The 27,756-nt window shown below is 43.8% G+C and overlaps 1 protein-coding gene across 11 annotated transcripts; it reads left to right on the top strand.

The window, feature by feature from the left end:
- Positions 1-784: 784 nt before the first annotated feature.
- STRADA (STE20 related adaptor alpha) lies at positions 785-27,552 on the top strand. 11 transcript variants are annotated; one of them, XM_084615744.1, is made up of 13 exons: positions 785-895; positions 5,130-5,190; positions 6,726-6,783; positions 8,719-8,747; positions 15,177-15,279; positions 15,891-16,012; positions 17,660-17,768; positions 17,897-18,020; positions 19,242-19,413; positions 21,394-21,498; positions 24,259-24,560; positions 25,886-25,928; positions 26,055-27,552. In XM_084615744.1, the coding sequence occupies exons 2-13, from the start codon at positions 5,179-5,181 to the stop codon at positions 26,205-26,207; spliced, it is 1,332 nt and encodes a 443-aa protein (XP_084471870.1). In that variant the 5' UTR covers positions 785-895; positions 5,130-5,178; the 3' UTR covers positions 26,208-27,552. The 11 variants fall into 11 exon arrangements, with proteins under 11 accessions (XP_084471870.1, XP_084471873.1, XP_084471865.1 ...); XM_084615747.1 differs by having other exon boundaries at positions 5,130-5,214; positions 24,259-24,500; XM_084615739.1 differs by having other exon boundaries at positions 5,130-5,214.
- The last annotated feature ends 204 nt before the right edge of the window (positions 27,553-27,756 follow it).

The following is a 27,756-nucleotide window of genomic DNA, read 5'->3' as shown; positions in this document are numbered from 1 at the left end:
AATAAATTGGTTAGTTTCCAAGGTGCCATAAGTACTCCTTTTCTTTTCAACCTTGGATGGCTGCAATATTTGGTTTCAGAGATAGGAGGCTGGACAATCCTGCAATCCTTTCTGAGGCAAAATGCCAGATCTCCCTTGGAGCTTCACCTAAAGGATTCCACAATCAGGGGTGACGCTTGGGTTTCTTCCTTTCAGTCCACTGGAGCATGGAGACCATAGACCATCGGGGTTGGAAGGGACCTCAGGAGGTCATCTGGTCCAACAGGCCCCTGCTCAAAGCAGGACCACTCCTGCCCCAGATTTGCCCCAGATCCCTAAATGGCCCCCTCAAGGATTGAACTCACAACCCTGGGTTTAGCGGGCCAATGCTCAAACCACAATGGGGGTGGAGTTATTTAACTGGCTCAGGGGTTCTCTCCACCCCCTTCCTTGAGGACTTTTCACCCCTCCCCTCCCCTCCCCTCCCCATTCAGCCTGAGTGTGGGCACGAGTGTTACGGGGCTAGCTCAGAGACTGCCCCCCCATTTACCCACTGTCTGTGGGGGGGGGCGTTCCTATAGGGCTGGCTCAAGGATTGTCCGTCCCCCCCCCCCGCATTTCCCCACGGGGGGTTAGTTATGTGGCTGGTTCAGAGAGTGCACCCCTCCCCCCATACACCCTGTGTAGGAGGGGGCGGCTATGGACCTGGCTCAGGGATTGCGCCCCCCCTATTTACCCGGGGGGCGGGGATTGGGGAGTGTCCCCCCCCATTCACCCTCTGGGTGGGTCAGAGGCCCAGTGCGCAGGCCACGCAGCAGCGCGGTGACGTCATCGCGTCACGCACCCAGCGTCTCCCCTTCGCCAGGTAACCGGGGATTCGGGGAAGCGGCAGCGGCGCCTGGAGCCGGAGGAGAGAGTGAGTGGGGCGGGGGGGGTCTCCGTACAGCCCGCCCGCCGCCGCCGCCGCCGCCGCCGCCGCCGCCTGCGCTTCATCTCCGACCCCCTTGTCCCTGCTCAGCCCGTTGGGTGCCCCGCCCCCACATTGTGCGCCCCCTTGTCCCCGCCCCTCCCCCTCAGCGCCCCGCCCCCTTGTCCCCGCCCCTTCCCCCCCGGTTGGGTGCCTCCCTGTCCTGTCCCCGCCCCTCCCCCCTCAGCGCGCTGGGTGCCCCGCCCCCCCGTTGTGCGCCCCCTTGTCCCCGCCCCTCAGCCCGCTGGGTGCCCCGCCCCCACATTGTGCGCCCCCTTGTCCCCGCCCCTCCCCCCTCAGCGCGCTGGGTGCCCCGCCCCCCCGTTGTGCGCCCCCTTGTCCCCGCCCCTTCCGCCCCCCCCCCGGTTGTGTGCCTCCCTGTCCTTTCCCTGCCCCTTCCCTTTCTCCTCCTCAGCGTGCTGGGTGCCCCCTCACCCCTTATCTCTACCCCTCCCCCGTGTACTGGGTGCCCTCTGCCCTTTCCCTGCCCATAGCTGTCCCTGCCTCTCTCCCCGCAGCTTGTTGTGTGCACCTTCCCCCTGTTCTTTCCCTGCCCACAACTGTCCCTTCTCCCGCGCACTGGGTGCCCCCTGCCCCCTATACCTCTCCTGCCCACCGCTGCCCCTTCCCCAGAGCGCATGGTGCATCCCGCTCAGTGCTGTCCCCCTGGGCTCCTACCCCTGCTTGGAGCCCAGCTTGCTTTTGCAGGGTTGGACAGTGTGAGCCACCGCTGTCATGGGCCTCTCACTCCATCTTGCTCTTTTTGATTGAGGGAAGCTTCTGCCTGTCCCCTTTTATTCTAGAGAGACAAGGCAAGTGAGGTAATCTCTTACATTGGACCAACTTCTGTTGGTGGAAGGGACAAGCTTTTGCGCCTCATAGAGCTCTTGTTTAGGTCTGGAAAAGGTAGCCACAATGTCTAAGGGCATGTCTTCACTAGCAATGTTAAAGCGCTGCCGCGGCAGCTCTTCAGCGTGGCTTGTGTAGTTGCACCTACCAGCGTTGGGAGCGCTGTCTACACTGCCACTTTACAGCCCTGAAACATGTAGCGCTCAGGGGGGTGTTTTTTCACACCCCTGAGTGAGAAAGTTGCAGCACTGTAAAGTGCCAGTGTAGTCAAGCCCTAAGCTAAATATAAGGTGGGACAGGTTGCGAAGCATAGGAGATTCACAGGTGGTGTAGGAGACTACTTAAAGTGAAGTGGGTAATTAACATCTTTGCAGTTATAGGACAAAGGAGGGTTAGTAGGCGGCACAGCGTGTTACAAATTGTTGTAATGGGCCATAACACCAATGTTTCTGGTCTGTCCAGGGTTTTTAAGTGTCCAGCAGAGTTATGAATTTAAGTTCCTAGGCTCATCTTGTGAAGTTGTTGTGCGGGTTTCCTTAAAGGATGAGGACTGAGAGAGCTGATATCGCATGATCACTTTGTGAAAAGTGTTTGCCTGTGGGTGATGGGGTGTTATTGTCTTTTATCATTTTTCTGTGTGAGTTCATGTGAGAGCAAAGTCTCTTTTCACCCACGTTGGTGATGGGGCATTTGATGCACTGGGTAAGGTATACAACACAGGCCTATCACAACGTGTGGGACTCATGGGTCCTGAAAGGTGTGTTTTGGCAGGGGGGTTGATCATCATAGCAGTGAAGATATGTCTGTAGATTTTGCATATGTTCTGGCAGGGTCTGGTGCTGTTTTTAGTTGGTGTGTTCTGGTCTGTGAGGAGCTTGCTTCTGATGGGTGAGCTTAGCAAGATTGGGGGGTTGTTTGAAGGCCAGAAGAGGGGGTTTGGGAAAGATTTCATGCAGGATGTGGCCTCCATCAAGTATGCATTGTAGTTATTTGATGATACCCTGTATCTCGCGTGGGGTGGTAGGTGACAGCTAGGAGTGTGTGATCAGTGGAGGGTTTTTTTTCCCCCGAGTTTGAAGCAGGTTCTCCCTGGTATTTGGACGGCCCATTCCATGATGTCATCTGCTTCTCTGGTGGAGTGTCCTTGTTTAGTGAGGGCTGTTTTAAGTGTGTTAAGGCAAGGATTCTCAACCTTTTTGTTTCAGAGACACCTCCCCCCCCCAAACATGCCAAAAAAACCTCCATGGCCCACCTGTGCCACAACAACTGTTTTTCTGCATCTAAAAGCCAGGGCCAGTGTTAGGAGGTAGCAAGAAGGGCAGTTTCCAAGAGCCCCATGACACAGGGGGCTCCACAAAGCTAAGTTGCTCAGGCTTTGGCTTCAGCCCTGGGTGGCAGGGCTTGAAGCCCCAGGCTTCAGCCCCTTTCGGTGGGTTTCGGCTTTCTGCCTTGAGACCCCGCAAGTCTAATGCAGGCCCTCCTTGGTGGACCCTCTGAAACCTGCTCATGGCTCCACAGGGGGCCCCGGACCACTGGTTGAGAACCACTGTGTTAAGATATATATTCTGGACTTTGGTGCATATTCTATGGTATCTGGGTGCCTGGCTGTAGATAACAAATTTCTTGTTGTGTCTGGGATGATAACTGAATCTGTGGAGGTAAGTGTGGTGATCTGTGGGAGTCTTGTATATAGTTTTCTGTAGGTTTCCATTGTTGAAGCTGATCATGGTGTTCAGAAAGTTGATGCTGGCATGTTCTAGAGAGAGTCTGGTGGTTGGGTGTTGGTTGTTGAAGTGGTGGTAGAAATCTATGAGGGAGTTTAGGCCATCTGTCCAGAGGATGAAATATCATCAATGTATATTAGATATAGCATTAGTTTTGCAGTGAATTTTTCCAGAAATTCTTCCTCAATGTGGCCCAGGAGAGCCATGTGGAGAGCCATCCTAGTACCCATGGCTGTTCCCATGGTTTCGCCAAAGTGTTAATGTAAAGGTGTTATGGATGAGGATGAAATGGATTTCAGAGAGTGTATAGCTATCCTCTCGGTGGTGAAGAGATTGTGATGGATGTCATGTTTAAGGATTTCACTTCGTTTTTTTTTCCCCCTGGAGCAGTCGATGTTATGATTAAGTAAGTTTGTGTGGTTTGTCCACTGGGGAGCGGCCAGACTTTTTTCTTGTAACTGTCAGTAGGGACGATATATGCTGTATTCTGGACGCTCAGACACTGCAGCAGTTCTATTTTTATAAAGCTTCCTTTGTGTATCCCCTGCAAGATAATGATACTTATACAGCATCTTTAATCTGAGGGGCCTTACAAAGGGGGGTGAGTGTTTTTATCCCCATTTTACTGATGGGAAAACTGAGGAGCAGGGCAAGTGAGTGAGTTGCCCAAGGTCATGCACCAAATCAGTAGCAGAATTAGGACTCAATCAGAAGAATTAGGACTCAGATATTCCTATTCCCAGCTACTTGCTTAACAGTTGTGTAACATGCTGTGTACCTTTCTGTTGCTATTCTCTCTGGGAAATTATTAAACATTTGTATTATGGTAGGACCTAGACACACTAAACAGCATTGGGGCCCCATTATGTGAGGTTCTGTACAGCTAGAACTGGATGAAGTATTTGAACAAAACTGGTGAAAAATGCAGGTTACATAGAAACATTTTGCAAATTTATGTGGATTTCACTTACTTGTTTCAGTGGCGGTGGGTGGGAAGCCTTTAAAAAAAAAACACCTCAAAATCAGAATGTTTTGTTTTGACATTTTTTAAATGAAATGTTTTGGTTTTTTATTTAAAATGACTTTCCTTTTAGAAATTTCCTCTAGTTTTATTTTTTTTTTTAATTTAAAAGCTTCAAATCAAAACTAACTGTTTTGTTTGGCCAGAAATGATTTTTCCCTATTTTTTTGAATCGCCAGAGAACAGTAATCTGTTGTTTGTACAGCTGTAGTACTGCTGTAGGGTAAGGGTCCTTGCCCTGTGGAACGTGTAGTCCACCAAATATTGTACTGCATATCCACCTCTGTGAAATATCTTTTCTACAGATTTTTTTAAATGGTTTGTTCAGGTATTTCTGAACCTGTTTGGGAAAATTCACCTTGCAAAACTTGCTGTCACTGTGGCGGAGCTTCTTAAAGTTAATTTATACAAAACCTTTGTGCTCTAATCTTTCAACAGTCAGCAGAGCGACCTAGGTTTTGATGTGTGCAACTGGAGACATGCTGTATAGAATGGAACAGAGCAGTAACTCATTTGCGGGAAAGGCTTATTGTGGAGACAACTCATTTGCTTTGCCTTCTTAAAACAATTGTCTTGCTCTCATTTTCAGGATATTTTTAATTTCACGAACTTGGAGTAGCATTACAAATCTGGATTCCATGTCTTTTCTTGTAAGTAACCCAGAACGAATTAGGGTGAGTGTTAGCTTCTAGCGTTATTCCAAAAAGCAACTGATTTTGTAAATCTTTCCATACACATGGAGATAAGCTCTGATTCTGCAACAGTTTGTGTGGGGTGGAGCCCATCCCATTGACTTCCTTGGAGCTCCAAAGGGGCCTGCCTGCACAGTTCTTGTTGCAGGATTGGGACCATACTCTATCTTGTTGCTGGAGAACTAGATTTTTAATTAAATACAATTATTTTGATTTATGAGAGAGAGAGTTACTTTTAAAAGGTATGTATCTGTGAGCTAGATGTGTTGCCAAATGCTTATTATGTGCATTTTTCTCAGTGTTCATTCTCTTTAGATAGTGCTAATTGTTGAATACATCTTTTTTTCTGTTTATGTATTATACAAAATGATTTTATCACTTATTGTTTTATAATGTACAGAAATTGCAGAAAAAACAAATGCTGAAACTTAACTGAGTTGATGGTACCTTTGAAAGAGGGATGGAGGAAATGTCTTGAAACTTAACTAAATTGACAGTGTCTTTTAATTTATATTTTGTATATATTAAAGTGTCTTTTAAACTTAAAATGAAGTCCTTTTTTTTTTTTTTAATGTTTCCTTTTAAATGCTGGAATTCCATAACAAAGCTGTTGTGTATAGCACTTAAACAGGAAGTAAACTAAGTAGTGAAGATACATTGTTGAGAATGAAATGTGCAGAGGATGACAATACACTTTAAAAAGGCTTTTTAATATAAAGCAACAGTAACGCAGTTAAGGAAATGTATTTATTTATGATTGGAAACCTGGTGTCCCTTAAGGTTCATAAGTCAGCAGCAAAGTGTGTGTGTGTGTGACAGAAGAGAATCTCTGACGTGATCACTGTGAATGGTGTAAAAACGACCCTTTTGAAATTTTAACATCATTCACATTGTGCTAAATACTGATACAATGAAATCCTGCTTACTTTTCAATTGAATGTGGACTCTTTTTCATACCAGCCTGCTTCAAATAGAGGTAGTTTAACATAAATGTAAGTAAATTTGTTGATTGCTTCAGCAAGCCGACCAAGATTTTTGCCATAAATGAGTAGTAAAATGACTAATATTTACTGAGCGTTAACAGTGTACTCAGTACTATACAAGCTTATGATGACATAGTCCGTGCCCCCAGTATTTTAGTTTATTTCTAATATCTAATCTATCTTGATGCGAATCGAAAATTGAACTGAGTGGATAGAGATCATGTCACTAGCAGCCTTTATGATGCTCTGAGTTTTAAACATTGTTTGACTTAGTTTCTTCCAGAACATGAAAGAATAACAGTTTATCAGTTGTCTGTTACTGTTTAAATATTAATATTTACAGCTGCTGAATGAATTTTAGCTCATTTCCCCTCATTGCAAAGGAGACACATGTTAGAATGGTCGGAGTGATCTATATGATTCTGTTTTGGTTGACATAAAATAAAAATGGATGAGCTGTGGAATATGTCTAGAGGAAATAACTAATTGGCTTTGGACTTTCTTCTCTAGCGGTGGGTGTCCGAAAAGTTCATTGTAGAAGGCTTGAGAGAATTTGAACTGTTTGGAGGTAAGTACTCCATTCTTTAGACGCTTCAGTGGAAATCTTTTACTTTAAACTTGAAAGCACCCATCAGTGTGGTATAAGTAAATGTGCTACATGAATGAAGAAATCGGTTTGTAGCACTGTCTTCAAATTGGCCAACAAAAGTAAACTTAGAAGAAAAAACTTAGATTTTATACAGCAGTTCATTTTAAAGTCAGTAGTAGTACAAACTTCAGAACCTTGTAATGCAGTAAATTAGTGCAGTCTGGTCTTTCCTGAATAACCATTTTTTCCCTCTGTTAAATAGATTTTGAACTAGAAAAAGATAATTACAGAAATTGAAAATTTTCCAAATGTTTTGTTGCTGAGTCTAGTTAAAATAAAGTATTAAAGCTGATAGAAGAGAAGCCTTTAAGTGTAACTGTGGTCAGTAAAGTAACTATGTAAATATGGTGCTACCTTATACAATAGATCTGCTCCTTGAGTATCTTTGAATTGGGCCTGCTGACTTCACTGGCAAAAAAAAAGTTTTAAAACAGTAACACTTTAGCTTTCCAGGGTTGAGACAACAGTGTAAACTGGATTTTAATCTGCTACTTTCATCATTTGCAAAATTGTCAGCTAAATTCTGATGGCAGAATCTTTGTGACAGACGATGTAAAGGAAGCTAGCTAGAGGATTAGATCCCAGGTGGAATTAGTAGTTAGCAAAATCTTCCATTTGACTTGTAAATTCTGCAGATTTGCCTTTCCACATTGAGTTTTGTAGTTATGTTGAACCTCATTTCAGATTAAAGAAAAGGAGTACTTGTGGCACCTGAGAGACTAACAAATTTATTTGAGCATAAGCTTTCGTGAACTATCCTCACGAAAGCTTATGCTCAAATAAATTTGTTAGTCTCTCAGATGCCACAAGTACTCCTTTTCTTTTTGAAGATACAGACTAACACGGCTGCTACTCTGAAACCATTTCAGATGGGGTTTCTAGCAAACCTTTTTTACACTATGTCTATTCTCACCATGGTTACAAACTTAGTCTCTAAGGTGCCACAAGTACTCCTTTTCTTATTACCATGTTTGGAAGCTATGCATGGTTTTGGCTAGCACTGTTTTTTAAAATTAATCCCTGCCTAAAACCAGTCACTGAAAACAGTTTTCAGACGTGTTTAAGGATGGGTCTACCAGAATCTTTTTTTCAAACCTAGCTGTAGCTAGTATCTTTTTGCTCCTGATGTGGATGGTGGTTTTTTGCAGTGGCTTTTCTGACTTAACTGCACTTCTAGGAAGAAAATACATTTAAAAAATATCTGTCATGTTTTAATGTACAAATCTGATTAGAAACTTTGCCCTGAAATGAAGCTGTTAAACTAAAATTCATCCCAATATTAAGAGCACTGTTTCATTTGATTTCAGTGTGAATTGTACTTGCTTATACCACGGCTAAATTTGGACCATTTTATCTAAGCCCCTAGTTACACAGAAATCTTGTTATAAGTGTCCTTGTCGAAATGTGGATTTTTGTTACCTCGGGAAATTTGGAATTATGTAGAATTTAACTGCCACTTTCTACACAGGTTGCATTCCTCATTAAACTTCCAAAATAGCTTATCCCAAATATTTAAATCCATCAGATGTATTAATCTATTTCTTTTTAAACAATGAGTTTAAGTTCACAATCTAAAAACAAAACAAATCTCCCTAACCTAAGGCTAATTGAATCTCTGTAACTTTTAGAATTGGGTTTCTTGATATGTTTTCTAATGTCTGTTACTTACTGTTATGATGTTAATTGTAAGTTAAAGATTTTGCCTGGGAATATATCCTTACACCTATCCAGTACCTAAACTATGTTTTGAGGGTATTTAATTTATTTATTTTCATAAATATATATATTCAAACTATGTTTTGAATGGGTATTTGTTGAAGAAAACATGGTGAACAATTAATTTCTTTACTCCAGAGCAGCCTCCGGGTGACTCTCGGAGAAAAGTAAGTGATTTTTGCAGGCTGTGGTGCTGTGGTCCATTGCATGGAGATTATTCCTTGTGGAAGTTTGATTTTCTTTCTACCTTATTTATACTTCATCTGTATATTTAGCTTTACATGTGTGAAAACAAGTTTCACCCTGGAAAAGAGATTTTGGTGTGTGGTTTTGAAGCTGTTGCATGTGACGTTTTAGCTGTAAATCTGAGATTTAATTCCTTACGCTCACGTTTTCAAAAGTGGTTCTGAAAACAGGGCCCAAATTGTCTCAGGTTAGGCATTCAAAACCAGTGCCCAGTTTTTTTAATAATTTGATTTCCTTTCTCTTCCCTATGCCACATCTGCAAAAGAGACCCCAGCATCAAACTGAGAATTAGATAATCTTCAGTTTCAAATGGGACTTCACCTTCTGCTGAAAACCCATTGGCATAGCTGTTTGACTTCCTTCAGAGCTCACAGGAACAGTCTTAAGCCTTCAACAGGTGCTGCTATCTGCTTAGAGAAATCTTTTCTGCTTGAGGACTAATTCCCTACAGAGCTATGAAATGGCCATCTAAAAATACATAGTGTAGTCCAAAACAGGACAGTTTGAATCTTTACCTGTAATCTGAGTCATATTCATGGTTCCGATTAAAGTACCAGTGGTGTACAGTGTAGACATAGCCGAAATGGGAGGCTGTTCTGGGCCTTTAGACATCTTTGCGGTGTTGATGCTGACTTTCTTTCATTTAAAACAAATCTTATTCCCCTAGATAGTTGTAGAAACAAGGCAATAGTTAGTTAATCAGGGAAAGGAAATTTTTGTAGTTTGAGTCAAAAGTGAGCAAGAGAAACTTAGGTGGTTTTGTTTTGTTTTTTTACTTCCCATCTTCCACCAGGCATTGAATCCAAAATATAATCCACCGGAGTTAGATTCGGCAAATGCAAATCACTGCTGGCATTGCATAGCTCTGGTTTCCTAATGGCATTGACAGTACAATTATCTTTCAAAAACTAATTTCCTTAAACATACGTCCAATCTAAAACCTAACCAAAAGGCCTGAAATGTTAGCCCTTAGTGAATGTCATACTTCATGCAGCTAATCCCACGTTTCTTCATTTTACAGCTTTCGTGATTTTTAACTGTACACCAAAAGTTATCCTGTGTGAAACTCTCGAGGAGCTTTTTTGCAATATTTCATAAATAACATTTCAGTTTAACTTCTTTTTAAATTTTTTTTTTAATCTCATACAGTGTTTAACTTTTGAGTAGAGCTCCTTCTGCATAATGTGGTTAGTTGTAGAGTTTTCAAACTCAATGTTTATCTGCGGAGAGGTGAATCAAGGTCTCTAATGTACTGAATTATTGCTAAAGGGGAGCAGATGATATGTTCTATTTTGGTTGAAACAGCCTGCACCATAGTTAAAAAATAACGTGTTAGATTTATTTCATTTTTTTGCATGTGTTGGCTTCTGCTAAATTTGGAGTGCATTGTATTAAAGCAAACCACCTACATAATGCACAGTTTCAGAGCAGCTGTCATTGCTGCAGAATAATCTTCATTTTCTTGGTGGTGCCTTTCTGCTTCACAGGACCCCATGTGCCTCTGTTTCTTTCCTGTCAGTCCTGCCATTGACAGGGGTGGGTGGAGATGATGGAAAATGTAATGATCTGGGCATTAACTGTGAAAGTCAGAATTGGTAGGAATATTTAATGGAAATCTAGAAATAAGAATGGGTAGCAGCCTTCAATTCATAGCCAAATGATAATGTTGTGTGACATAGTGGGTAGAGCAAAAGATTTGGAACTGTTGGGATTCTAGATTCCAATCATGGCTGAGCCAGAGATTAGCTTTTACCTCTTTGTGCTTCAGTTGCATGAGCTGAAATAATATAGTGCCTTTCACTGAGGTTATTACAAAAATTAAACCTTGTCCTCTCTCTCATTGGGGGTAGGCATTATCCCCATTTTACAGATGGGAAAAGGGAGGTACAGTGTGTCTGTATTACAGAGCTTGGATTAGAACCCAGGGGTCTTGACTCCCAGTTCCATTCAGGAGAAAAGTAGAAAGTTTATAGAAAACTGAATGCTTCATCTGAACTGAGGCTAATTTATGGTAGGAAACAAACTTTCAGTGGCCAAGGATAGTGGACTCAATAACCTGATGGATCTTTCCCATCTACAATTCCTGACACAGGGGAAATCTTCCATCATTTTGATGCATTAATTCAGCACTGATTGCCCTAGACACCGAGGATAAGAGATTTTAAGAATACTTTTTTAATTTTTCAAGGTTAAAATGATCTAAGGGTTACATGCCCCAAATAATAATTTGTATTTTGATAACTCTAGTTAGGTTACATTTTAAAATGTGCAGATAATTTGAACAACTCAGATTCCTCAGTTTCTATTAGTGACGGTCACTCTTCGGCTGTTCATTGATGTAAGGTTTTGAGTTCCAAGCAGGTGTTGGATCGAGCTAGTATTTGGTGGTGCCATTAGTTTCTTCAGTATTTCAGCTTTTTTTAATTTTAAACTAAGCTTCCAGACCTTTGATACAATGTTGTCTTGAGTATGTAGGCTGACTGAAACGATAGATCTCTGAGGTTTATACTCTCCCCTTCCCCTCAAACAGTGTGTTGACTCTGATATCCAATAATGCCATTGTTGTCTACTAGTTCACTGTCAATCATCTTAGCAGAAACAACCAGCCATTCTGGAATTATGAGCAGAGCTTGAATACCGTACTACCATCCTTTTTTTTTTCCCCTTCATCTGATTCCTGATATCAGGTCAACTTCCACCACTGATCTCTTTACTCTAATTTGAAGTGTCAAATCTGTTTGGTTCTGGTTTGGTTGAAACACGACTTTAACCTTTGAAACGTTTTAGTCCCAGTTTGTTTTTCCTGTTCGAATGGCAGGTGTGAAATTGCCTGTTCTGTAGCTTCCCCTCTTGACCATTAGTTTATCAGCAGCTGGAAGTATAATCTCATATAGACCTAGTGGCCCAGTGTCTGATCTCACACAGGGTATATAATCTATACAATCAGCCTACATCTTACGAATGCATTGCAGTAGGTTTTACAAGCTACAGCCTATTCACCCATGTTCCTAAAATTAGAATTGGAGCCCTTAGCATTTCTCTAGTAAGAGTGTATTTACATATAAATGTACTGCCTTGCCATGTGGCCAAAACACAGATGAGTGAGTGCACAGTAGATGCGTTCTTTTTCATTTCTCTTCAATGCCCTTGGAGACTTCTGGCAAACTTTTACCCTTTGCTAAACTGTCTCTTCCCGCTTAAGAGTAAACTGCTGGTTTCCTTGACTCCCAGTGCTTTAATTGTGGTAGAAAAATTGGGATCATATGTTCATGTAACTAAACATAATCATCAAAGAATGTTGAAGTTTTCCAAAAGCTGTGTTGTTGCCTGCAACTTTCTAGGGATTCTGCCTTTCTAGCCAGCATAATTGTTTCAGAAGCTGTCAGTTAGTCTCTAGTTTGTCCCAGCCAAGTTTTTGTGCCAAATCGGATTTTCTTAAGACTTCTTCAGACTCGAGTCTAAAACTGCGTTAAGCCACAAATGAAGATAAGTTTGGTCTAAACCTAATTCCTAGTGGACACTTATCCATCTTGCCAAAGCTTCAGTCAGTTTGCCACAGGTTCTAGCTATCTGCTTAAGAGAGCCCCACAACTGGAACACGAGCACTGCAGATTTAATAGAATTGTGAGCCGGAGTCTCCAGAACTGGAATAGGTGATGGAGCTTTGGCTCGGGATGGAGGCGCATTGACAGAGCCTAGAACTGTAATATTAGAGAATGCGGCACTCAGTAATGAGGTGGCCTTGTAGCTCTGTGGGAAGTGAGGCCAGGACTGGAATAACAGAGGGCATTGCGGGTTAGAACTAAGGTATGTGGATGGAGTTAGGAAGCTTATGTATCCAGTTTCATAACATTAAAATCATTTGCCAAATTCATGCATAACATTTTAAAGAGAACTCCATTTTCTAATGCATAAGTGGTGTCAGCTGTTAATGTTAGGGTGTTGAAAAAAACTTTGGTTTTGTCTTTAGAACCAGTGGATTCAGGATGCTTCTAGGACCCCTTTACTTCTCAGTAGTGTACTTATCAGCTGTTGCTTAAAGAAGCAAGTATTTAATATTTGCATCAAGAATGCTTTAAAAACAATCATTAGGAGATGGAGTAGGTTTTGTTTTAAATAAGTTATAACTAAAGTGTTCAGAATATATTTTAGCAGCAGTTCTCTAACTTTAGCAACCCAAGGACCCCCATTTTAATTTAAAATTTTTTGCGGACCCTGAAGCCTCCCATTGAGCTCCAGGCCCCACCCCACCCCACCTCTTCCCGCCCCTGCTCCACCACTGCCCCTCCTCTTCCCCACCTCTTTCTGCCCCCTCCCCAGAGCACACCCCATCCCCACTCCTCCCCCACCCTCCCAGCGCTTCCTGCACTCTGCTGAACAGCTATTCCCTGGTGTACAGGAGGCACTGGGAGAGAGGGGGAGGAATTGATCAGAGGGCTGGCGGCCCTGGATATGATTCTGCCCCCCTCCCCCAAGCGTGCTCCATCCCCGCTCCTCCCTCCCAGCACCTCCTGCATCCCGCTGAACAGCTGCTCCCGGTGTGCAGGCAGTGCGGGGAGGGTGGGGGAGGAGTTGAGTTGATCAGCGGGGCCTGCAGACCCCCTGGAGTACCCTTGCAGGCCCCCAGGGGTTCGCAGACCCCAGTTGGAGAAACGGTTAGGGCTTGCCTACATTATGGAACTTTTTTGTCAGAATAGCTACAGTATGCTTGCAAAAGCCCCCTAGTGGAGATGCAGCATATACCAGCCAAAGGAGTTCTGCCAGGGTAGCTGCACCGTTTCCCCAAAGGACGTTAACTATGCCGACCAAAAGTACGCTTCTGCCAAGGTAATTGCATCTACACCAGGGGCTTTGCCGGCACGGGTGTATTGACTAGGGTGTGAGATTTTTTTCACACTCCTAGCTGACATAGTTATGCCGACAGAACTTTGTAGTGTAGACCAAGCCATAGTGTGGGTATGGTTAGAATAGCCTCTTGTTACTTAATAGCTCTTTGTCATTGCATCATACCTCCTTCCTTCAATGACCGAGACAGGTGTGTGTTTGCACTTCCATTGCAGCTACGAGAAAGTGAGTTGTGTTTTGTTTTTTGTTTTTTTTCCCTGCTGCATGCATCAATAGCAAAATTGTTAGGAAAGTCTGATTGTAGAATATTTATGGCTGGTGATCTGAGACAGAAAGAACAGACCTGGGTTTCCAGTTCCCAGGTGGAGTTAGTGTTTCTGGCAGATTAGGAAAAATTCACCTAATTCAAAGTTGACATAAAATGAACAGATTTGGTCTGTCTGTTGGAGAGAGAGAAATCTGGAGCCTCCCTGTGTCACTCATCTAACTATAAGCGTTACTGAAGGACAAAATGCACTGCAATAATGGAACATGCCTGAACACTGTGTATAGACTTTTCTTGCTCCTCTGAAACCCCCCACTAAGGAGAATTAGAATTCAACTGTGCTGCTAACGCTGCCAGAGATTGCGGCCTCTTTTTGTGCATATCAAATCATCTGTCAGTTTTTGTGACAGGCTCCTGTAATGCAACTTGGACTGTAATGCCCGTGTATTGAATTGCACAGCTTGTTTTTAATCAGTTTTAAGCATGAGTCAGCATGAACAGAGAAGAACATTTCTCTTTTCAGCTTGTGCATGTGGATATAGCAGGGAGCTCTCTCAGTTGTAGTGAAAAGATGCAGCCTCTCTCAAGCAGGCTGGCAGACGTGGGAGTGCTGCTCCTGTGTTCATTTGTACTAGCTCTTTGCTGCAGCTAAACTCTTGCTCCCATTTGGAGCTTCTTTCCATGTGTGTCTGATCTATGCATCTTGGGCTTTTCTTAGTTGGTTCATCGCTTCTTCCTGCAGCAAAACAAGTTCAACTTTGTCAGCCTTTGCCACAGAGAGAGCATGAATGGATAAGTGGCTGAAAAGTAGCAACCTCAGCCAGGAAAAGCTTATTGCCAGAGTGCAAAAAAACCCACCATAGACAGGTCTTCAGTCTGTCACTGCTGCACAAGCAAACAGATTATGATGCAGAAGTTTGTAAAGAGTGGGAGAAAGGTGGCTGTTGCAAAGGGGTGGAGTAGTGCTGTCATGTGTCTTAAAAAAGACCATCTGGTTTATAGTAGATGGTAAATTATGTTGTTTGGTTACATGTCATAGAAAGCAGATACCTCGTTCCAGAAAATCCAGACATCTCCTGGGTTTCAGTTTGTATTAAGATATTTACAGCAGACACAGCTAGCTTTTATACTCAGATATGTCCTGATATTATGAGCATGTGCAAAAATATAATGTGGAACAGATGATCTCTCTACTAGATGTAATTAATATCCGTTTCTGATTTTTATCTTGCTTTTCTAGACCAATGATGCGAGCTCCGAGTCGATAGCATCTTCCCCTAAAAGGGACACCATGAGCAGCTTTTTACCAGACAGCAGCTGTTATGAGTTGCTCACCGTAATAGGTAATGTTCCCAGAAAAACACCTAATTTTCATTCTCCATGTATGCTTCCTTTGTAAGGTACTGAATTTTTCTTGTCTGGTGGTTTTCTGAAATGTAAAATGCAAAATATCCTTTCTTTCTTGTTTTGTTTTAGTACTAGTAAAATTACTGTCTAAAAAGTAAATTAAGGTGGGTTTCTTGTCCTGAAGCTCCTACAATCCAAGTAAAAGATAAATACTAGATGAGAGGAGGCGTGGTTTTGAGCTTGAAGCAAAAGGGTATCAGCTAGGACTCTTGAGTCTCATACCTGGCTTTGCCATTTGTTCCCTGTATGGCTCTTGGCAGGTCACTGCATCTCTCTGGGCCTCAGTTTGCAAATCTGTAAAATAGGAATATTACTGACCTATCTCCCAGCAGGTTTTTAAGTAATTGGTTTTGTATGTAGAGTACTTGAAATTGGAAGGTGATGTAGAACAGGCAAATTTTTATATTAGACAAGACCATCAACAACAGTTAAGGTGAGAGAGGGAATGAGGGTAATTGCTAAGGAGGAAGTGTTGATGGAAGCTCTCCCACAACACATAGTTAATTGTATTCGCGCTTATGGGGTTAATCTTACTCTCTCTTTTCAGGTCATGGCTTTGAGGAGCTGATGACTGTGAACCTGGCCAGGTATAAACCATCAGGAGAGTATGTCACAGTCAGAAGGATTAACTTGGAAGCTTGCACCAATGAGATGGTGACATTCTTGCAGGTGATGCTACAATCTTTAGAATGGGGCACAGCATCTTTCATGTATATTGAAAGAACAAGACTCCTAGGATCTCAGCTTCAGGTTATTTAATGTTTTCTAAGGTGCCCATTGCTAAGCATCTGGATGCTGTACAACTTTAACATAGTAGTTGCATTACTGGCCCACAAAGACCAATTATCCTAATGAAGAAATGGTCAAATTAAAAAATAAACCATTATATGGTGCTGGTAGTAGATAGTCCTTCAGACTGAGTTATAGTTTTGTAAATGTTAGTTGGCTGATATGTCTAAAATTATTTTGAAGCTGATGGTGGAGTGTCTAGGGATTAGTGCACTGGACTGAGTTTCTAGTGTTCTGGGTTCTCTGGAACCAGCTCAGCCGCTGTCTGGTCATGAGCAAGTCACTTCTCTGTGCCTGGTTTTTGAACTGTGAAATGGGGATCTTTGCCCACCTCATGAGCATGTTGTGAGGTGATTCATGTTTGTAAAGTACTTTGAGGTCCGAGGTGGAAGGTGCTATGAAAGCTGAGTGTTATTCTAAGGCGGTGGCTCTCAACCTTTCCAGACTATTCTACCCCTTTCAGGAGTCTGATTTGTCTTGCATACCCCCAAGTTTCACCTCACTTAAACTACTTGCTTACAAAATCAAACATAAAAACACAAAAGTGTAACAGTGCACTGTTACTGAAAAATTGCTTATGTTCTCATTTTTACCATAGAATTATAAATCAATTGGAATATATATATGTGTATAGTATATCGAGCAGTATAAACAGATCATTATCTGTATGAAATTTTAGTTTGTACTGACTTCGCTAGTGCTTTTTATGTAGCCTGTTATAAAACTCGGCAAATATCTAGATGAGTTGATGTACCCCCTGGAAGACCTCTGCGTTCCCCTGGGGTATGTGTACCCCTGACTGAGAACCACTGTTCTAAGGGGATTGTTCTTCTGGTTAAAATCAAGACTTGCATCTAATCCTTTCTCTTCTAAAGGATGCACTTGAAGAGGAAGAACCCAATGATCTTTCCATACCAAACTGCTGTAATAGCATCCTATGAGCTCCTCAGTTTCAAAATAGGATTAGTGCAAGGAAATACTGTATCAAGTTCCAAACACAGACGCTCTGATGCCATAATTTGTTTATCCTTCTCCAGCAAATTCATTCAAATAGGTATTAACGTTGACACATCATGATGTAAACACCAACTAGCCCTTGTGCAGAGATTGTCAGAACAGCTGTTTGGGGTCGGGGTTTAGTATGTGTGTTCTTTGAATTTATGTAAAATGTCCCTGTATGACCATTCCTTTTTGCTGGAAGTTGGGATTGCCAGACATGTTGCACTGACATAGGAGCTCCTGAATTCAGTGCTAAGCAACTGTTGCCTATGCACAGACCTCATGCCAGGAAAATCTAACTCTGGTGAGAGATTATTTTAGCTGTCATATCTTCCCACTTTATCTGCAAAAGGAGAGACAGGAACTTCTCAGGTGAAGAGAAGGTTCAAGTCAGTGTTTTGGCAGACAATCCTTAAAGTGCTACCTTTTGTCCAGTCTAACCTTCCTAGAGCGCTGACCCTCTGTACCATATCTGGAGTTTTGTATTTATTTATTTTGTATTGATTTGAAATATCCTTTGGCTTTTAGGGTGAACTTCATGTGTCCAAACTCTTCAACCACCCCAACATTGTGCCATATAAAGCAACCTTCATAGCTGACAATGAGCTATGGGTAGTGACCTCCTTCATGGCTTATGGTAGGTGGAGAGGAGAATACGTCTGCTATCTGACCAGGCTGCTTTAGCTTCTGTTAAATCATCTTTATTTAGGTGAAGTGTCCTCTGTTTTTCCTGCTCCATCAAAAAACGTTTCTTTGTCTCTTTAGGTTCTGCAAAGGATTTAATCTGTACCCATTTCATGGATGGAATGAGTGAACTGGCTATTGCTTATATCCTCCAGGGTGTTCTGAAGGCTCTTGACTACATTCACCATATGGGCTATGTACATAGGTAAAAAGGAAATCACTCTCTTTATCACTTATCCTACTTTCTGTAGGAAATGCTTACAAACAATATTCATCCAGCTGGGACTAAGTATCTCAAGGGATTTGGAATAAGAATATGGCTTGCATCTAGCTTGCCCTGCTGCTGCTGTAGAGAGCTTCATTGTCCATGCCCTTGGTCCTGGACTTCTCATTACCACAGAAGTAGTACTTTAAAAAGAGCAAATCGCAAAATGTTCCTGAGGCAAAGTGTAGTAGTAACTTAGGGCTAGGTTAAGCTTTTGCTGAAGTAAATCCTTCCATGGGGTCCCCAAGGTGGGAAGATGAGAGGAGGGAGGATGTGATGGCAGAAAACAGCTGCATCTTCCTTTTTGCCAGGGAAGTTGGAAGGGGCTGGGAAGAGGGCATACTCAGGGGATATACTAACTTCCATGGAGCCCCAGATTGGAATTAAAGCTGCCCCTTCCAGTGGATAGGCAACCGTCTGCCCTCCCTTGGGTGAATATTCTTCTGTATCCCTGGCATGCAGAGGGGTCTTTCTGATGTAGTTTACACCTCTTTGTTGAGGCTTCAGTGAAGCAGGTCCATCTGTATCTTATGGTGGTTGTAATGACATCACACAATATCCAAGCGCAACCTCTAAGGGAATGAGCAGGTTGCATTATTCCTATCCTTCCATCATTGTTCGCTGTACAGTCCCAGTGTCATGTTAGGGAGGTGATAGCCTATTCCTTCATCCAGTGAATTACATGTTTCGTGCTTTCCAGGTACTTTCACTTTTAGTTCTCTCTCCTAGCTTTTTTAGATTAATGGTACAAAGTTGCATTTATTTTTTTTTAAGAGGTGAGGCTTTATTTATGCTTACGCAAATATCACTTGGCCAAGCAGCAGATATTTATCTCTTTTAATCTCTCCTCTTAAATCAGTGCCTCCAGACCCTTAATCAGATTTATGTTTTTCCTGATAAACACTAACATGGCTGCCACACATACTTGGACGTAAGTTTCAAAACCTGATTATTCTAGGCTATTGGTACTCACTCTGTCACATATTTTCACTGGATGCTCAATGTGCCTAGGCTTCAGAATATGCCTTCCTTAAATCCTGTACAGGATCCCTATAAAATAATCTTCTCACATAGATGCTGGGAAGGAATTTAAAGTCCTTCTAAGGTAGATGATCCTTGACCATGTGTTGACCTCCTACTTCTGATCCCCTTTGCTTTAAGGAGTGTGAAAGCCAGCCACATCCTGATCTCTGTGGATGGGAAGGTGTACCTCTCAGGCCTGCGCAGTAACCTAAGCATGATCAACCACGGGCAGCGGCTCAGAGTTGTCCACGACTTCCCCAAGTATAGTATCAAGGTCCTACCATGGCTCAGTCCTGAAGTCTTACAGCAGGTATGGGATAGAACTACTGTCATTTTATGGGTCACTCTCCTCTTCTTCCTCATTGTTGACTTTCTTACTTTTGTGGACAGAGACCCCCCCCCTCCTTCACTGTTGCTGGAATTTCTTGCCAAGAAGCAAGGAACTATTTTCAGGCTAATTTTGTAGCCTGAGGAGAGCATCTGATCGTGTAACAAAATCATGGTTCTTGGAAAAGGCAGCACAGACCTTCTTGGAGCCTGATTCTCCCGCACCATGGGTTTCAATGGGAGCTACTCTGATTCGGCAAGCAGGAGAATTGGGTCTTTGGCATTTTAATGACAAAACTGGCCTATTGTCCTGAGTGGGTCATACTGCTCTGGACCCTCATGCCAGACACCCATTCATGTCAACTTAACATTTCATATCCTGGTGGCAAGCGCAGCCCGTTAGCCGTACTGCCCCCATAACACTGAACGTGAGCCTTCTGAGTTGCACCCAGAGGCATCTTTTCATTCTATAGGGCAGTGGTTCTCAACCAGGGGTCTGGGGCCCCCTGGGGGGGCAGTGAGCAGGTTTCAGGGTGTCTGCCAAGCAGGGCTAGTGTTAGACTCGCTGGGGCCCAGGGAAAAAAGCCAAAGCCCCACCACATAGGGCTGAAGTCTGGGGTCCTGAGTCTCGCCACCCGAGGCTGAAGCCGAACGTAGCTTGGCGGGGGCCCCTGTGGCATGGGGCTCTAGGCAATTGCCCTGCTTGCGACCCCCTAATGCCGGCTCTGGATTTTATATGCAGAAAGCCAGTTGTTGTGGCATGGATGGGCCATGGAGTTTTTATAGCCGTTGGGGGGGCCTCAAAAGGAAAAAGGGTGAGAACCCCTGCCCTAGGACATTGTATTCAGTGGTCTCTCCATGGCAACTGGGAGGAAGACGGTTTATTCACCCACAGATAGGCACCTGGGGTGGAAGGAGAGCAGCTAAAACAGACTTCTTAAAGCTGGGTGGAATCTTGAATGCCAGGTCTGTCGCTAAGGCCTTGCACTCATGCTGTCACCGTAGCATGTTAACGAGTGTAATAACGCTAGTCTCTGATCTCGTTATACGCATTCCCTTATGTTGTCAGTCTGTTCCCATGGCTCTCTGTGACACTGCTCAGTGATAAGTGGGTTTCTAGCTGCTCACTGTTTAAAGCTGCTGTGCTAAGTTAAACCCGTAGAGACTTTTAGCATCATTTTTCCTCCTGATGAGTTTTCATTCATTCTCTTCACTCTTTTTTTTTGTTTAAAAAAGCAGCAGTGTAATCAGCCCGGCCTGAGGGGGACGTGGGTGTTCAATGGGGGCAAAATAAGCCTTCAGAAAGGTCCGTACTAGAGCGCCGGGTATGGAGTTTTGCACCAGTGCAGGGGCTAAGCTCCAGAGGGGAGTCTGCATAGTTGTGTGAAATGGAGGGGAACTGCATGGAGCTCTCCCCAAATACTAGTTTCTGTGTTACGGATTACATTAAATGGTCATTCTCTTTGTGTATCTAATAGAATGTATCTTGGGTGTTTATCTGGCCCCCATTACCAAGTGCCCAAGCACCTCACAGTCTAATTGTCCTTGCAAACTCCTTGTGAGGTAGGGCAGTGCTATTATCCCCATTTTACAGATAGGGAGCTAAAGCATGGAAAGATTAAGTAACTTGCCCCAGCTCACACATGAAGTTAGTGGAAGAGCAGGGAACTAAACGTGGATCTCCCGAGTTGCAGGCTAGTGCCCTAACCACTGGGCAGTCCTTCTGTCTCCTTCCAAAGAAACTGATCACCAACACTGAGACAGATGCATTTTCTTTTAAAAACAAACAACCTCAAACCTTGTTGCCTTGGTAGTGAAACTTCTACAAGTACTAGGGCACTTTGGTTTAATTGTTTGGTTTTTGTCCTTCCCCTTCAGGTACCTGATCAGATTCCCGCAAGGATAAGCATAACACATAACTGACTTTATAGCTAATTCTCTCCATCCCGCTCTTTGGTTCTAGAATCTCCAGGGTTATGATGCAAAATCCGACATTTACAGTGTGGGGATAACGGCCTGTGAACTGGCAAATGGACACGTCCCATTCAAGGATATGCCTGCTACTCAGGTAGGGTTTACAAGCTGCTTGGGCGCTCCTTCCACCCCAGCCTTATAACTGCATGCTGTGGAGTTAGGAAATTGAGTTCTGTATCTGTCAATAATACTTAAATGCAAGGAACCGAGTTATTGGCGGCAGCTGTGTTTGTAATGAGATGTGACAGATTCTGAGCTCTTGAGGTCATGAAAGATCTCTAATGGCACTCTTTGCACAAAAGTAAGGGTAATAACCCTCGCCTCTTTTCTTTCCTTTCTTACCTGTTAAACTACTGCTGACTTCCACGCTACCAGAGGCTGCATCTCTGAGGTACATAAAGGCATACATAGAAATTAGCATTGGAAAAGATCTATTAGGTTATCTCCTCACCAGCGCAGAATTGTTCCCTATAGTAAATTTTCTAGTGCTCTGTCTCCAGTCTTCTTTTAAATGTTTCAAAATATGGAGTTTCTTCTGAAGGCCTCTGTTGTAGGATTATTATTGATTGACTTGACACCTTTTGGAGTTTTTTAATGTGTAATAAAACCTTCCCTTTTTTCCCCTCTTGAGGATGCCTTTCTTCCTACAGCCATTCCGTTAATCTTAATCAAATCCATAACTCGAAGGGATACCTCTCTCCGCATGTTGTGTGCATTTCTATAAAACGTGAGAATCTGATATTACAAACAGTGCAGTAGACAGAGAATTGAAGATCATTACAGTTAGTCTCCTCCAATACCAATCAAGACCCTGCTCCCATTGAGGTCTCTATCAAATCTCTTGCTGGTTTCAGTGGGAGCAGGAGCAGGTCCATTCAGTTCAAAATAAGTCAGTCCTCCTTTGCAGATTGACCGGAGCATCTTGGTGTCACCCTCCCAGGGAAACATTTAACACTAGTAGGGTTCTGGGGCACACCTTGAAAAACAGATTAGAAATGTAGATACACTGGAGGGTAGGGATAGGATACAGAGGGCCCTAGACAAATTAGAGGATTGGGCCAAAAGAAATCTGATGAGGTTCAACAAGGACAAGTGCAGAGTCCTGCACTTAGGACGGAAGAATCCCATGCACCGCTACAGACGAGGGACCAAATGGCTCGGCAGCAATTCTGCAGAAAAGGACCTAGGGGTGACAGTGGACGAGAAGCTGGATATGAGTCAACAGTGTGCCATTGTTGCCAAGAAGGCCAATGGCATTTTGGGATGTATAAGTAGGGCCATTGCCAGCAGATCGAGGGACGTGATCATTCCCCTCTATTCGACATTGGTGAGGCCTCATCTGGAGTACTGTGTCCAGTTTTGGACCCCACACTACAAGAAGGATGTGGAAAAATTGGAAAGAGTCCAGCGGAGGGCAACAAAAATGATTAGGGGACTGGAACACATGACTTATGAGGAGAGGCTGAAGGAACTGGGATTGTTTAGTCTGCAGAAGGGAAGAATGAGGGGGGATTTGATAGCTGCTTTCAACTACCTGAAAGGGGGTTCCAAAGAGGATGGCTCTAGACTGTTCTCAGTGGTAGCAGATGACAGAACAAGGAGTAATGGTCTCAAGTTGCAGTGGGGGAGGTTTAGGTTGGATATTAGGAAAAACTTTTTCACTAGGAGGGTGGTGAAACACTAGAATGCATTACCTAGGGAGGTGGTGGAATCTCCTTCCTTAGAAGTTTTTAAGGTCAGGCTTGACAAAGCCCTGGCTGGGATGATTTAGTTGGGGATTGGTCCTGCTTTGAGCAGGGGGTTGGACTAGATGACCTCCTGAGGTCCCTTCTAACCCTGATATTCTATGATTCTAATGTACCATCCTACCGCTAGAAAAGTCCAGGTACAGAACTTGATTAACATTTTATAACAACCTTCTGCACACAGGTTACTGAGAGCAGTGGTACATGGGTTGCTACATGTCACCTGTGCCAAGTTAGAGCATTCATGCTTCCTGAGCTCTGCTGTCCAGTCCAGATTATAACATCACTCTCAAACAGAAAGCATTGTTCTGTGCATTCCTAGATAAGTGTAGGGTTATTGGAGGTTTGTTATGTAAAGGGGGCCTGGGCATGCTGCTTCCACCTGATCTACTCTCCCCTTTCTGCTTTTTAACCCAAATCAACTTTCACATTGAGCCACTTCATGAAACCTTGGTGCAGGAATGAAGGGGTCTAAATGCTGCTGAGGGAACCAGGATCCAACAGGTGCTCCGGGAGAACAACTATCCAAAATCAGGGGAAGCTAATATGAAAGTAGAGGTGCCCTGATCTCCCTACAGCCACCTCAGCCCTTGCCCTGACCAGCTGGATGTGGCATCATTCCAGGTTATAACAAAGAATTAAGAACTTTGCCTGCCAATTGGATTAGGAGACCTACAGACTTGTCATCAAATATGACTGCTGCAAGGGGCCAAATGCTGCACTGTAACGTGTGTGTAACTGCTGTGACTTAATGCAACCCCGCAGCAGTTAAAGGCCCGATACTGTGAATTGCTGACAAGTTGAGAGCGCTCTGGAACGTTCACGATCGGGCCCTGTGTGAGAAGGGAATTTGGCCCATAGAGTTCACGTAATACAATCTATGTTAGAATAGCAACTAAGGACACTGGTGTCTAAGTCCTGCAGCAAGAGTAATGCTGAATGAACATACAACACATGCAGACCCTGGACCACTTGCAGGACACAACTGAAGATTGTTGCATAGAGTATCTGAAGTTTAAATACATTTGTTGTAGAGAGTCCTGCCTGCTCTCTTAAATGTGTCTGCTCTGTCTCATGCATGTGAGTCGTTTCATCCAATTCCATTTCAGATGCTGTTGGAGAAGCTGAACGGAACTGTTCCATGCCTGCTAGACACCACCACGATCCCGGCTGAGGAGCTGACCATGAAAACATCCCGCTCATGTGCTAACTCCGGGATTGGTGAAGGGATGGCAGTTAGCAACGTGAGGGCAGCCAATGGGGAGTCAACACTGCACCCTTACCATCGGACCTTCTCACCCCACTTCCATCACTTCGTGGAGCAGTGCCTGCAGCGTAATTCCGACTTGCGGTACAGCCATAATGGGAATGCTTGGTTACAGATCTGCTCTAAACACCATTCGGGGCCTGGGTACTGTAACTGTGGACTCTGTGTGGTTTAAAGATTGTTTTAATCCCGATCTCTCGCCATGGCTTTTGAGTTGAGTCTCAGTATTGGCGTTTTGTTCAGTGATCTCTGATTAAAAGCATGGCTGTGTGAAGAGGTGCCCCATATGTACGGCAAAAGAGGTGTCCAGAATAGCTATAAATATATAGCCTGAAAGCCGTAAGAATATGTAGCATTTTGATAGGACCTTGCATCAGAGAACCCAAAGAATTTCAGTTATTAAGCCTCACAAGCTTCTTGGGAGGTGTTATCCTCATTTTACAGGTGGAGAAACTGAGGCAGAGAGGTTAAATGTCTTGCCCAGTGCCACACGTCGAGTCTGTGGCATGTTGGGGAAACTAACTCAGGACTGGCAACTCCCATTCTCACTAGACCTCATTGTCCCAGAAGCAGTTTCATTCTCCAGCCAGGAGAGCTCATCTTGAGACTTCAGTGAATAAATGCTGAGAACAGAGCAAGAACAGCATTTCCTTTTCTAGTTCACCAGGACCATGTATTGTCATCTTACTCTGTGGCAAACGTCTCTGTACCTATAATAGGCTATTCATAATTTGGCTAGCAGAAGTTTTTGCTGTGTCCCCGTGTATAGCTTCTTTCACTGTCCAGGGGAGAGGAGTATACAGGGCAATGATTGTCCCTGTGATAACTGCATCACATGGCTTTTCAGTTAATTGATTGCGCTATCTTCAATCATGCTGGGATGCCCTGGCTGGGATGATTTAGTTGGGGATTGGTCCTGCTTTGAGCAGGGGGTTGGACTAAATGACCTCCTGAGGTCCCTTCCGACCCTGATCTTCTATGATTCATGCTGCTGTCTCACGAAAGGAGCTACAGATCCCATGGCACTTTGAGAAATCTTTGGGGGATAACCTGGTCATTCTGGCCAACAACTTTGCCTCTTGTGAAGCAGATTCTAATGGCAAAGGCGCTTAACTCCTTCCTTTGTCAACCCCCCCTGGGGATGCCTAGAGGATAAAAGTTTCTACTACTGTGTATAAAAGGGTGAGGCCCGTGGCTGAGGTCCAGTCCTGAGTCAGGAGACCGGGATTCTGTTCCCACCTTCACTCATTTGCTATGTGACCTTGGTTAAGTCGCTTCCCCGTCTGTGCCTCAGTTTCCCCCCTCAGTAAAATAAGAATCATCCTGACCTATATCTCACAGGGTGGTGAGTGTTTGTAAAGAGCTTGTAAAGACACAGGAAAGCTGTTAGAAAGTCAGTGTCGTTTACGCTAATCACACTCAGGTCTCCTATATGATGATTCATTCCCTTCTCATTCTCTTTTGTACAGGCCAAGTGCAAGCACCCTGCTGAATCATTCCTTTTTCAAGCAGGTAAAGTGGTTCATTTAATCTTCTGGTAGAGGGTATTGTGATGTCCTATGTGTGGTCGAATGTTACTAATGCCATAAAATCTCCCCAAGTGAGAATAGCTCAAACTAACTCTCCCTCTGCCCCCAGATCAAACGCCGTGCATCCGAAGCACTTCCTGAACTACTGCGCCCTGTCACGCCAATCACCAACTTTGAAGGTACGCGGCCACAGGATCCCAGTGGCATTTTTGGACTGGTATCCAGTCTGGAACAGCTAGAGGTGGATGACTGGGAATTCTAGAGCAATGTGGCAAATATACGGTTCTAAAGCCCTTGAAGGAGCTTTCTGGACATAGTAATTTATTGGCCCCTCTCAAATGAAGCCGGGATGAATGTTACATGCAGAAGAGTTTATATGACTGTAGTAAGGAACTTCACCTAGTCGTTTACTTGAGCAGAGCCTGGAATCACCCTTGGACAGAAATTAGCTGGAAAAAGGGATCTGTTTGTAGGAAATGCTGAATGTTTCCTCCTTGGTGCCAGGAGCCCCCCAGCTCTTGCTGTTGAGCACCAGGGATAGGCTGTATTAGGAGTTTTGTTCGCCAGAGCTGAGGCTGAGTCAATCCCGATTTGTTGGTCTCCATACCCATTGTTTTCCCCTGTTACTGACTCTCTAATGTCCCTAGTTCAGAGGTTTCTGTGTATCTTTAGCCTATCTTTAGATAAACCCTTTGTTTTGTTCCTTTACAAGGGTGCCTTTGAGACAAGTGTAAAGGAGGGGAGAAGGAATGCAACTCTTCTTAGACTTGGACATTCTCTTCTAGACCGCCAGGTTCTCAGTGTGGCATTCTTCTCATGGGGTCACTCTTTTGGCAATAACAAATTTAGCCTGCTGCTTTATTGAGAGGAAAATGGAAGATCAGACAGCTCTGGAAAAAGGGGTCCCCTTCTATTCCAGCCATGCTCAGAGGTTAGGAGATTCCTCTGCAAGGCTGCATTCATCTCTTCAAGGAGACCCGTAGATCTTTGTTTTTTTAAAACTCTTGCCATGTGGTGCTGAATGCCCTGAAGTGCAGGTCAGAAGGGCACCCCAATTTTCTGGAACTAACCAGCTGTTCCTGTCTCTTCATGTAGCCACCTCAGCCACCAGCTGCATTTTTTAAAAGTAAGATGTAGTTTTGAAAGTCTTTGAAACTGCACCATACTATATTTTACAATAAATGCCATTTATCTGGCTGGTCCCATCCTGCAGCAAGGCTAATGTCACTGCATGAAACGTGCTGGCCAGTTTCTGTTTCTGAGAACCTACCATGGGAGGAAGAAAGGTAAGTTTGGAGCTCGCGCTTTCTCTGTGCCCTGCCATTGGCAGACCTCTCTGCTGCTGTGGCAGCTCTCCCTTCACTGTGGCGTTCAGGTTCTCCAGACTGCATTTTAAGGCCTTTTGTTCATCCTTTCTAAGCACCATGTGCATCATCGATCTTCCTTCTCAATGAAGCACTGAGAATCCGCTCCTGTACTGGTGGTCACCGAGAGCAGTGGTGCTGGCAACAGGTCCTTTTTGTGTGTATAAACTGTACTTGAACCCAAATAAAGTTTGTTACTCTAGTTTTGTTGCCAAAACAAATAAAAATGTAAGTATTTCTGAAGTGTTTCTTTTATTTTCCTAGCTCTGTGGAGGTGCTGAAGGGTCCCTATCCTCTTTGACCAGCCCAGCTTGGCCTGTGTTATGCAGGTCGTCACACAAGATGATCACAATGGTCCCTTCTGGCCCTAATCTGTGAATTGTGTTGGTCTGAAGGAGCAAGTCGCAATGAAATGCGGTGGGTGGATGGAGGAAAACCCAGGAGGGT

This window comes from Lepidochelys olivacea (assembly GCF_965140295.1).
Source record: "Lepidochelys olivacea isolate rLepOli2 genome assembly, chromosome: 27".
In the NCBI taxonomy this organism is placed as follows: domain Eukaryota; kingdom Metazoa; phylum Chordata; order Testudines; family Cheloniidae; genus Lepidochelys; species Lepidochelys olivacea.
The sequence above is the reverse complement of the archived record's forward strand: the minus strand, read 5'-3'. Positions and strand labels throughout refer to the sequence as shown.